The 13303-nt window shown below is 35.2% G+C and overlaps 1 protein-coding gene and 1 long non-coding RNA gene across 6 annotated transcripts in view; one reads left to right on the forward strand and one right to left on the reverse strand.

Annotated features, from left to right (window-relative positions):
* The window catches only part of FUT9 (fucosyltransferase 9), a 210227-nt gene extending 197423 nt beyond the window's left edge, over positions 1–12804 (forward strand). For all 4 annotated transcript variants that reach the window (XM_019830970.3, XM_006944368.5, XM_045057861.1 and 1 more), the window contains one exon: positions 235–12804. In XM_019830970.3, coding sequence (XP_019686529.2) covers positions 235–1322 — 1088 coding nt within the window. In that variant the 3' untranslated portion in view covers positions 1323–12804. The remainder of the gene's footprint in view (positions 1–234) is intronic.
* LOC109499783 overlaps positions 9848–13303 on the reverse strand; it is a 166716-nt gene continuing 163260 nt past the window's right edge. For both annotated transcript variants that reach the window (XR_006598060.1, XR_006598061.1), the window contains one exon: positions 9848–10267. This is a non-coding gene — a long non-coding RNA (uncharacterized LOC109499783). The remainder of the gene's footprint in view (positions 10268–13303) is intronic.

Here is a 13303-nt window from a genome sequence, read left to right on the forward strand (position 1 = left end):
TTTTATAACAAATTCTGATTTATTATTTTTAGAGTTCAAGGGAAACTTCCTTTTAAAAGCAGTTTCTTGGCTTAACAAAAGCTCTAATTCTCTCAATGGTTTAATAACACTGAAAAAGGAAAAGGCAATTGATTTTGTGATTAAGTGTATTTTGAGATGTACCACTTGTTGATCTCCAATTATGGTTAACATTTTGTCGCTACCCCTCCCTATCTTTCTCTCTCTGTTTCACAGAAAAAATTATGACATCAGCATCCAAAGGAATTCTCCGCCCATTTTTAATTGTCTGCATTATCCTGGGTTGTTTCATGGCATGTCTGCTCATTTACATCAAGCCCACCAACAGCTGGATCTTCAGTCCAATGGAGTCAGCCAGCTCAGTGCTGAAAATGAAAAACTTCTTCTCCACCAAAACTGATTATTTTAATGAAACTACTATCCTGATTTGGGTGTGGCCATTTGGGCAGACCTTTGACCTTACATCTTGCCAAACAATGTTCAACATCCAAGGATGCCATCTTACCACAGACCGTTCCCTATACAACAAATCTCACGCGGTTCTGATCCATCACCGAGACATCAGTTGGGATCTGACTAACTTACCTCAGCAGGCTAGGCCACCCTTCCAGAAATGGATTTGGATGAATTTGGAATCACCAACCCACACGCCCCAAAAGAGTGGCATTGAGCACCTGTTCAACTTGACTCTGACTTACCGCCGTGACTCAGATATCCAAGTGCCTTATGGCTTCTTGACGGTGAGCACAAACCCCTTCGTGTTTGAAGTGCCAAGCAAAGAGAAGTTAGTGTGCTGGGTTGTGAGTAACTGGAATCCTGAGCATGCGAGGGTCAAGTATTACAATGAGCTGAGCAAAAGCATTGAAATCCATACATACGGGCAAGCATTTGGAGAGTATGTGAATGATAAAAATTTGATTCCTACCATATCTACTTGCAAATTTTATCTGTCTTTTGAAAACTCAATCCACAAAGATTACATCACAGAAAAGCTCTACAATGCTTTTCTAGCCGGTTCTGTCCCTGTTGTTCTGGGGCCGTCTAGGGAAAATTATGAGAATTATATTCCAGCAGATTCATTCATTCATGTGGAAGATTATAACTCTCCCAGTGAGCTCGCAAAATATCTGAAAGAAGTTGACAAAAACAATAAGTTATACCTTAGTTACTTTAACTGGAGGAAGGATTTCACAGTAAACCTTCCACGATTTTGGGAATCACATGCATGCTTGGCTTGTGATCATGTGAAAAGGCATCAAGAATATAAATCTGTGGGTAATTTAGAGAAATGGTTTTGGAATTAAAGTTTTCCATCATTTGCACACTTGGAGAAATTATTTTGATGAGCTATCATCCAAGTTTTGAGGATAAGAAGAGAGACAACATTCTGCTTTTGTGTCACAATTTATTTTTATCACTCTCTCTTGGGTAACATGTATATTTTGATGGAGATTTTTGAGAGCTCAGCATTAGCAATCACTCCCTTTGGTTTTAAATTATCCTGTATATACCTAATTATGTGCACTGAAAGTTAATTTATTCTTTGCTACCATTTGTAAACATTTTTTTCCACATTTTGGTAGTTGTTTGTAATGTGAGTTTGTGATATGATTGTTGTTTCTACATTGGTCAGCTGTTTAATCTATTTGGGAAATGAAGATGCACACTTAAAATATGAAATATTTTCACTAAATATCATAATTTCTAGTTCCAACTTTGCATAATGTAACAAAGGAAAAGCATTGGTAATTGAGTTCTAACCTCTTTGACTTTGAAGTGAACAAAGTGTATAACTGCCTCTATTTGATCTATTTTTTACCTGTTTACCACATTTTTTGTGAAGGAAAAATTATTCATATAATGAATAAGAAAGAGACTGAAGCAGAACTGTTTTATTCAGGAAACTAGTAGACTTCTCATTTATTTTCATTAAGCTGTCTTGCAAATGCAGCTACCTGTTCTCATGATCTTAAGTTAAATTATTCAAGTATTTTTACATATCCAATTTGGGGGGACTTTTAGAACCTGGGAAATAATCCTGACAACACTTAAGAATATCTAAGACAGTTCTCTTCCCAGTCCTAACACTCATTATTATAATAAAGCAATTTCCCCAAATAACAAAGGAAAAGGATGTGTATAGATAAAAATCATATTTATACATGGTACATTTATGTACAATTTTGAATAACATATCAATTTACCATATTTGTTCCCTAGCCCCAATATTTAAAAGTTTCTATTTGCCATACAGACAGTCACATAGACAAAACATTTCAGAGGTTTGTCCTATCATTTAAAATAACTTAAATAAAATTATCATTAAGTTGTAAATGTAAGATGTTAAACACAGTAAAAGGGGGGATCTATAGAAAACACAATGCTAATACGGAGTAAGATCTCAATGCATATTTATTGAATGAATCAATGATTGTCATTGAAAGTCATGGGAAATTTTTGTTTGTTTCCATGGAGTAACAGTTCTAGCCTAGAAATATTAACTGGAGACGATGTTTTATATTTCATTTTAGTAATTATTCATATACAGCATACATGACCATGGCTATGAGGGCTTTACAGACCAAAATAAATTTTTCATTACTCTAAGATTTTTTTGAAAAATTCATCCCTGAATCTCCAGTTGCTATACAGCATTTTTCCTCTGTAAGGTTAAGGACTGGATATAAGCAGAAATTATTAGTAGGTGAGAAAAGATGGGATGTTAAAGAAAGCATTTCCCAAAAGACTCTTTAATGACTTTATTCCATTCAGGCCAAAAACCCAACAAAAGAATTGGGATGTTCTGATGACATCCATTTGGATCTAATTCTAATTGTCCTGCGACATGTCAACATTAGCAGTTGAACACAAATTCACAATCTGCTACATCAAATGAAAGTCAGATAGAGGCAAACTTCAGTTCAGTAAGTACTCCAGACTCCCTTGTGTACGAATGGGCTCTCTGGAACACTAGAAGGATTGGAACAGAGGAAGATCCCTGCATTAGATGGAGAAATGTTTGATCCTCAAATTCATTTCTTACCCATGTTGAACAGGTCTTTTGTGTCAGGCAACACCCTAACCAGAGATAAAGATGAGCAAGGTACTATCACTGCCCTATAGGAGCTTACAATTCAGTGGAGAGGTACACAGAAGCTTTCTTTGAGCCTATGTTTATGCACATACTACTCTCAATGGAGTTGATTTGAGTCACTGCTGATTTAATGAAAATGAGGTAGCAAATTTCCCCAGTTGCTTAGGGATTTGACATATTTCTGAGCTGCAAACTTTGTTTACTCATTTGATCCAGTTTTGCTTCCCTCCATATTATCTCTTCTAACCACACTGCATCAAGAAATAGTATGTTTGTGTGGATGCCCTCTTACATAAGAACAGATCTCCACCCACATTTATTTCATCATGTTAAAACAGTCTAATTCATATATTTACACTTACTTTGTTATCTTTTGGGCCTGTAAAAAGCATAGGGATCTAAACAGGATGCCTGGCTAACAAGTTTAGCAAGCATCTGCTTCTTCAAAAGCAGAAATGCATTCATTGTCATGACAACCCATCTTTGTTATGGTGGGTGCTCATGATTTCAAAGAACTGATAAACCTGAACACATCGCCTCTCTTGTCAACTATGAACTTGGTCTCTTTTGTAGACTGTCTATGATCACCTGTTGATAATGTGACCCAAGCCAAGGTAATAACACCAAGTGACTAACTGGCACATCTGTCTATTGAAAACCTGCTACCAACTCCCAGAAGTTTAACTTTTCTGAATTTGAAGTGCCAAAATGAACGAGTCAACTTACCCCATCCGTTATGGGCCCATTTATCCATAGGTTTTAGGGCTAGATGGCATTATAGCAATGTTTGCACGCCAATTCCTTTATTCTACTTATGAGTAAATCAGATCCAGAGATAATATTTATGAAAGAAACATGTTCACACACATATCACACACACACACGCACACACACACACACACACACACACACACGCAGCTACTGCCATGGCCAAGATTGGAATGTAAAGGTGCTGTATCTTTTAATTCTATATTCTTTTCTTCAAATTCTCACCTAACAAAAGAAGTATGTTGCAACTCCTAAAAATGTGAATGCCTTATTGGTATAATTAGGGCCTGTGGAATGGTACACTCTATGTGGAAGCACTTTGACTTTTGAAAAAGTACACAGTAAATAAGATATCAAACTTGTTAGCATTCTTTCTGTCTTAAATATTTTAGGAGTTGTGCTTGGACAGAAGGAAATGGGCTTTCACCACATGTTAAGTGAAATGCAACCCTCATGATGGTATATGGTTCTCAGACACTTTTTAAATAAATCCTGTGGATTGTAACTCTTTTAAAGGATATCTCATGGTGAAAGATATTGATTCAACAAAATTAACTTGCCATTGGTTATAGAAACAAATAATTATGCCAGAGGATAAATTGTGGATATAAAAAGAGAATAAACCATTTAAAAAGTTTTATTCCAAAATATCAAAAATCTGTTACTTTCAATGGTCTGAATATTTAAATGTTAATTATTGTAAGACTTACTGGTAAGAATATATAAATAGTAATCATTATAGGTATTTGCAGTAAGAATGTATAATGAATTCTTCATACCCAGCAGTATTATACTCTGAAAAAAGACATGACAGTCATATTCTATGACAGCCATAAATTTTACAATATGAAACAGCAACAGGAAAAAAAAGTTATCCTAGTGGGAAACCAATATCAGCTAAAATTTGTGCATGTACTACATAAGTCCTGATAATCCTAGAATGTGCATAAATGTTTTCTGTTGTGAGGGCTTAGAAAGCTTAGAGCACTTGAGGTGTGAAGTGACAGAATATTTAAGAATTATTTGCTGCGGCTTTACATTTTTGCCTCCAATTGGAGGTTAAATATGGAAAGAATAGGAAACTATACTATTAATATCTTTTTGCATGCCTATTTTCAAACTAGATTCCATGAGTCTTAAGGTAATCACCTAGAAAATGTCTTTGCATGAAGTAATATTACCAAAACAAGATTTGGGTCCTTTCATTATGACTTTGTGCTTAACCATATCTTTGAGTTCCCTTGAACTCTGATCTCATTTAGAGGAACTTCTTAATGAATTAATTCCAAGCAAACTGTTAGATATGCAGACTTCAGGATCTAAAAGATAAGCACAGTGCCTAAAACAGAGGAGGCAAATATTTGTTCAATGAATAAGGAAATTGTTTTGGGGATCATGCAGAATTTTTTTATGTGTGATAATAGTTCCAGCTTATTGACATCAGTTAGAGGTTGTATATGATATTTATTTCATTGTTCAGTTTACTGCTTAGATGCAAAGGAAGGCTTTATTCCTTCCAATCTTATTGCATTCTAGCACCCCAAAAGAAGTAACATCTCCAGAAAGATTTAAAAGGATTGGAAACATGTTAACATTATATTCAAATGTTAATGCCAACTGTTTCTAATAGGAAAGACACCTGGTATTTGAGGAGAATGTAAATGCAAGCACTGTGAAGGGCATGTATTTATTACCAAACTATGCACAGAGAGAAATCCAGTTTCCTTCCTCCCTAACTGCACTCGTTTGTATTGCAAACATCAGTCAATTCAGATGATATTCTTTTCAGGTTTCTCTCATCTAAAGATTTTGTAGCATTTTGCAATTGGGCAAGCTCAACCAGTATCCAAAGTGGTCTCCCTCTCAGTAATTCATGTTGAATGCATCCATATTCATAAACATTATACACAGCAGGTAACAGAACAAAAATGAGAGAGAGCCTACTAAACCAGAAATATGAATAATGCTACACTGGGTTATAGGTTCAACAAACTATAGTTCTGAGAAAGCCACCTAACTTTTCTGGACCTTGTTGTTTGCCAAGTTCCTTCTGGCACAGTTATTCTCTCATCTAAGATCTAAACTGATATATGCATATGTTTGCAAATGAAATTCCAATGACCATATAATTTTTTGGAAGTAAATGTTTCAAACGGATTTCCCTCTTATTTCTCTAAATAAGCATTTAAAGTATAAAATTGATTATCTAAACTAATATATGGAAAAACGTAATCCAATGCTTGGAATATAAAAAGTGCTCAATTAACTAAACTTCTTCCTTTAACTAACTTCCCCTTCATTCTCTACCTCATGTTTTGCAATTCATGTACTCACTACCCACTAAGACCTTAACTGCCCATAGAAAAACAACCATTTAATGAGCATTAATTTAAAATATTATAGATTTTTCTATATCACCCACATTCTTATTACAATAATCTAAAACTTTTTATCAATGCAAAAATTTCAGGAAGGCAGAGGAAGGCACATTGCAAATCCCCAGATGACAATAAAACAGGGAGTGGATATTTGAGGAAGCCAGATTGACTATATCTAAACACTTTAGTTACTCTTAACTCATAGTTACTATATATTTTTCATTTGATCTACTTTGAAAATATTGTAAAAAAATAATTTAAAAAGAACCTCTCCAATGCCAGCTGCCTTTCAGTGTTACTGCAAAGCCTGGTTCCTGGGTCAACAGACCTAGAATCACCAGAGGTTACTTATGAACAATACTGATTCCTTGATCTTGCTCGTGTAATTGGAATCTCTTCAAATAAGTTAAAAAAAATAGCATGCTTTTGATCCTTTTCCTAAGTTATTCTGCTCCGTGCTATAGTTTATAAGCCATCCTAAGCCAGTCAGCAGTCAGCATTTCTCAACACACCTATGTCACTGGAACTTCTTGGATCAGTTGCATAAGAATCATTTTGAAAAGTATAAATAATATACAGTTTCTGATTATCCGGTCTGAGATGGGAGCTGGAATCTGTATTTTCAAAATATCCCCAGGTAGTTCTGATATGCTGCTGTCAGGTTTGAGGCCTGTGTGTTAGCCACCTGTAAAACGGAATGTATTCTTTTGCTTAACCGATACATGCTAATGTCTTCTTAAAATTCACCTGCAATGTTAACATCCTTCTTAAATTCACCTAGAATTTTCCCGAGTATGTCAGTGAAGTGTTTTCTCAACTTCAAGAGCCAAGACATTCTATATGCCTCATCATTTCATACATGAGCACGGTACTGACTAATCCCTTGACTTGGGACAGGTTATCTACAGTCTCCAAATCTTCTTCTAAGTTGTGGGTGGTTCATTCATAGCAGTATTTCTCAAGCCTAGATGCACATGTGGATCACCTGGAGAGGATTTAAAATTGTGGATGCCAGATCTCGAGAGATCTGATCTGATCGGTTGGAAATGGGACCCAGAGACAAACAATTGTAAACGCTCCGTAGATGATACTAATGTGGGGCCATCTCTGGAAACAATCAGTCTGCACAAAAGACCTGCTCAATCTTGTCCTGGAGAAATTATTAGGAAAAGCAAAGTATATATACCTGGAGAGCATATCTCTCTTTCTCTTTTTAGGTTCTAAATGCATGTTTGAATTTGTAACACGAAAAATTGGACTGCCCAATTACTAAGATCCTTTACAACCATAAAATTTTATTCTTCTTTGATCTGCTAAGGAGCTGTATATGTTTAAGAGAATTTATTTTCAGTGTCCCAAAGTCTTTGTTTGATGGGTAGAAAAGTAATTTGCAACCGGCATATAACAATGAGCTATCTGTAGCACATGGATTTTTGATGACCCAGATTTACAATTGAATCCCAGCTCTGCCTGTATACAGGCACTAACTGTATACAACTAACTGCATACAAATTATGTGACTCCTGTAAGCCTCAGATTTTGCATCTGTAAAGTGGAGGTAGCATATTCCTGATGCATATTTTTGTGAGGACAAATGAAATAACACTTAAGTGAAGAGAAAATATGTTCAATGAGTATCATTTGTTATAATAAAAGATCATTGTGGGGAACTCCAAACTGTCTCCACAATTTCAGTTCCCAAACTGAAGATGTTAATTAAGCAGACAGCTTATAAGAATCGCTGCAAATTTAAATAAGCCGAAGGAACAACCTTCAGAATAAGAGAAACAAATAAATACAGTGTGGAAGCATGCATTCACATCTTCTGTAATTGCTAAGTACTGGAAGGGGTGTGGGGAGCTGGCCTTGGTAGCACACAGGCATTATTTGCATCAGTACACACATGCTCCATTTCTTAAAATAATTGGATCTCCAGCAGGCTTAATTTCCCCTCACTGTTATGAACAATCCGTAAGTTAACAGTTAATTTAGCTTATTATTAGTTGGCATAGCTCATGTCACAGAATGGAGTAGCAGGAAGATTCTCAGAAGTGATTGGCTGGTAAGGAAAGAGGCCCAGAAATATTCAACAACCTGAGTTCCTCCACATCAGCTTGGCCACAGAGCCAGTTAATGACATAAGTTAGAAACAGAATCAGGTCCTCAGCTACTTTTCCTAAAGTTAAAAAAAATTCTAAAAGTTACTTTAAAAATGTTAGAGTATAAATTCAATAAACAGGAATGTATTTGTTTAGTGGTGCAGAAATAAAAATAATTCCTAGCCAGACTGTAAGACTACTCTAATTGCTAATTGCATAATAAAATTTTGACATGACTAATCTCAGCTGTTCATTTGCACAATTTCTAAGTTATACTGTAATAAAACAAAAAAGTAAACTTAAGGAATTTTTTATATGTATGTGTGAAAAAAATTAATAACATTCAAAATAGTAGTTTTAAGTAGTTCATAATCATCTCACTTTAAAGAACATTAGAAACATTTATTTCAGACACATTAGAAAATTTCAAAAATTACTTTTCTGAGTTATCTGACAACCAAATTATTGAATTTCTTGTATACACAAAGAATGTTAAATTAGAGCTTGTTGGAATTTCATTAGGAGAAACAAATATACATTTTATCTGAGAAGTTTTCAGAGTGATTTTTTTTTTTCGGAGAAGTATGTTAACTATGCTGACTCTTACACACAAGGCTGCATTCCATTTTGATTAATGAAGGTGCAGGAGATAGAAAATCAGTCTCCACAGATACGGTACCCAGACTAACTTAACAACCCCACACTACTCATTGTGCAAGAAATACGTGCCAGAATTACAACGGTGCACCCCCCATCTTGGACTGGCCTCATTAGCCACCTTCAGTCCCTCAGATGAGACAATCCTGAAGACGTCTTCCTCGTCCAAGGCCAGATTGCCAGAAGAGAGCTTACTATCATCTGGGATGGGATATGTGTCTCCAGGGACTGTAATGAGATCAGGCCTTCCAAATACTGGCTTTCTTCTTTAAGAGCCTTAAACAGACCAAGAATATCTCATTCTATGTAAAGGCAGGAGCTGTCTCCTTTTTAGATAATAGATGACCTATCTTGAATATCTTATATATTATTTAAAAATAATGACTCGAAGGACAAAGACTATCATACTTGAGAGCAGGAGTTGATTTACGGGGGGAAAAAAACATCATTTAGCTCATAGATGCTTTACATTCAAAACAATGAGAGCTCTTGTGCTGGAAGATGAACAGGCTATATAGCATTGGAAATGGAGATAGAAAAAAGTAGTGAAAACAATGACATCTTTATTACTCTTAAATAAAAATTTAAATCTCTTGAGCTATCAGCATGATGGCAGCCTTCAAAATCAGTATATTTATTCATGTGGACCTTTTCCCCTCCCTCTTTTTTATTTTTTTATTTTTTTTAACTTAAGATTGGATTTGGTAGGAGACAGGGTTGATGGAGTAATTGTGACAAAATAAAAATAACATTTTCATAAATCATATGTGAGCTGAAGGTAAAAAGTAATGTTTGCTGGCGGGAATGCAATAATTTGAGAGAAATTATTGAGATTAATCATTGGAATAATGCGGTTTATTCTGAATCTAAAACAACCTAAAAACAATCTAAAAACCTAATAGAGGTTTTTAAAGGGAAAAAGTAAAGAGTTAACAAGTCTCAGTGTAGATTCAAGTTCACAAAGCTGCAGAAAGGAAGAAAAGAGTGGTAAACCAAGGATTCGAACCCAAGCTTCAGGTGTCACAATCCATCGCACAATCCACTAGCTTTTGCGGGAGAGGCGGGGGGAGGTCACTGACATCTCATGTGTCAACAGTGTGGTAGACTTTACATTATAGTCACTTCATAAATCTTGATTTCTTGATTAGACATTCTGGTTTAGTTAGCCTGGCACGGAGCATGGGCTGCCATATACTTTTCTAGAATTTTCCTTCTTTCCTCCTTGCTCTCTTCCATGTGGCCATGTCACTGCTCTGGGAGCCATAAGAAAGAAGAGAAAATAGTTACCAGGCAATTTCCTTAGGAACTCTAATTAAATGGTTGCTAAAAAAAATGCAGTGGAGTTTTGCAAATAAAGAGTGGGGACTTTACATACTTTCTCTTCTCTCATTTCCTCAAGAACACACATACACACACACATATGCCTATACTTCTTCTGTGTAGTTCAAGTGTAACTTTGAATAAAACAATGTACACTCAAGTAAAGAAGGTCAAAACTATCATGGTGAAATAAAATGTGCCAATTCTAGCCAATATGTGAATTGTAAGGGTCAGTAATCCATAAACCATTTGGGTGATAATTGTATGTTTTCTTAATGTAATGTGATTTTGCACTATTGTATTGTCATATTTAAGTGGACTCTTAAAAATATTCTGAAACCTAAATGCCAAATGTACAGTTTATAGGTTATTTCTGATAAGGATTTAATTGCATTGTGCTAATAGTTGTTTAACGCTATTAACTTTCTGTATGTGTATTATTGCAATGCAGACCCCATAGGGTTGTTGTAAGCACACTAATTAGTCATCTGAATTTTTATAGATAAAATCACACATTGATCAGAAACCACTTTTCTACTTATTTTTTTGTAGAGTATTTTTCCACACTTGAAAAGACATGATTATTTTATATCAAACATCAGCTTTTCTTTAAAATCTTATTTTAGTAGCCAGTGCATGTTTGAAATAAAATGTGTTAGGAATTATATGAAGATATTAAGGTTGTGTTATATTAGGTGAAAAAATGCATGCCATTAGTGAATCATGCAACTTTAGAGAGGCATTTACACTGCCAGCTCATACATTGGCTTCATCTCAATCTGTGTGCATGATTCACATCCTTTCAAAAATTCTTTTTAAACTTGAGTAAAGTGAAAATGTTAGTGCTAATGAGCCAATAGACAATGCTGCTTTGCTTTTTTTCTAACTTGGCAGCATAATGGGGTAAAATCCCCCCCTCCCCAATTTTCTTCTTGGAGTCTCTCGTTGGCAATAAAATACAACAAATAAAATCATTTGTTGGCAAATGACACAATTTACTGCATAGCAATTTACTATTATAAAAGCATGAAGATGTGAAAAATATCTCAATCAGTTCCGTACTATGAACACAATATTCTGGCAGCTTTTTCTACAATCAAGAATGGTGTGTCTTTTGTTTTTTTACACTGCCAAAATCAGTACTACTGCCAGGGGTGGTCGGGGGGTATGGTGAGAGGTGTGGGAATGCTAAACACTTGAGGCCAGGTCTGTACAACATCAAGTTGGGCAATGATGTAGAGAACATCCAGGCAGTGTGACCAGCCAATCAGTGTGCTTGGCAGAAGAGGGGAAAAAATCTTTTTCTCAGTAACTTGGGTTTTAAGAAAAAAAAAAATAGAGATTCTACAGAAAATACGAATTTTGCTGAATAACACCAAGCCTCCACATGCTGATCATTTGCAGTAGTCTTTGGGAACAGAAATTACTTCATTCCGTGAAGTTTTGTTTATGTTTTTGTTTCTGTTTTGTGTTCTTTTTCAGAAAATATACTTGTGCTTTTGAAAGGGCTTAATTCTAAACAGATAATATATGTGGACCAATGACCACTTCCCAAATGAAATTAGTTATTGATCATAATATAGTAAGACTAGAACATAGCACTAGGTGACTTAAAACACCAATATAAGCATTTATACTATTGGAAGGTAATTTTGTTGCCATGTGATTAAAACAGTGGGGATCCTATTTATACGTTTATTTATTTATTTATTTACACAAGTTTGGTTCATTCAAGTTCAATTTGAACAGCTTCAGTGAAGTTACTATAACAGTAAGAAAAGCTGAAACTCAGGCAACTGATCCTTGCTATAGCCTGGAGAAAATCAATCCAAATGTTAAGTAGTCAGTGCTGGCAGTGTGGAGGCCAACTTCACTGACCACGATGTTATATGTGTATGGCATTCAACGAACATTGCTCTGGGCTCTTAGTTTGCTACACATTGTCCCCTTCATTGATTCAACTTGTAAATAACATAACATGTTATGGCAGCTAAGCAAATATTTTAATAAGCCATGCAAAGCAAAATGCCATAGGAAATCTGTATATTCAGCTAGTTGAAGAACTTGTGTTTTCCACAAATTAAACTGGAGATGTCATTTGAAATTTCCTTCCCTTAAAAATGCCAACGTAATGTGGATTCTGGCCCATTGATGTCTTTCTAGGTTTATATAAATATATGGTATGATTGCTATTGTTATAATTTTTTGAAATTATGTTCAGCAATTAATAGTGACTTCAATGATCCATGCTAAGATCCCAAGGCAGAAATAAATGTATAAAGGGTTTGAGCCTGTATGTGTAAGAAGAATTCTCTTTCTTCAATCATATTTCCTATATTCAACGTAAGTACTTCACTGATTTACCACTGGAGTTATTCCTTGGATGTGTAAATAATGATGTTCTATTCAGGCTTAATGAATTCCTGTACTGTGAATATTTAAAATAAAAGAATTCAATTTAAATGTGCAATAGTTAGTGCTGGTTATTTATGATGCTTCCATTCAAAATCATTCACTCGAGAAGATTCATTTTGACGCACGTGCAAATCTGGATCCCCTGTATATATTGAATTAAAACTTAAAAACAATATATTTGACAGATTATACATTTATTACAAATACTAAATCAAAAAATGACAGTCAGTGTAACACATAAACTATTGTACACTGGCTTGTTTCCTTAATTTTGCATTGTTTCAGTGGATTTGGGGCTGAACTTGGATCCATTGATTTGGGTTTCTGTGTGGGAAACAGGAGAATCTATCCAACTCTTCGTTCTGCCTTGATCCAAGCTTGGAAGGCCTCACCTTGCATATCCCCTGATTGTTTTTATTCAAGTATATGGAATCAACAATTACGAACAGCCTATCATCACAAGTTATGTATCCATTTTGAACTTCTCTCTTCAGCCATATGCCTCTGACTTCCAGTTGTCTGTTGTCATCTCACTTCCTACAGACCCATGGCCT

The sequence above is a fragment of the Felis catus genome, chromosome B2 (assembly GCF_018350175.1).
Source record: "Felis catus isolate Fca126 chromosome B2, F.catus_Fca126_mat1.0, whole genome shotgun sequence".
Taxonomy (NCBI): domain Eukaryota; kingdom Metazoa; phylum Chordata; class Mammalia; order Carnivora; family Felidae; genus Felis; species Felis catus.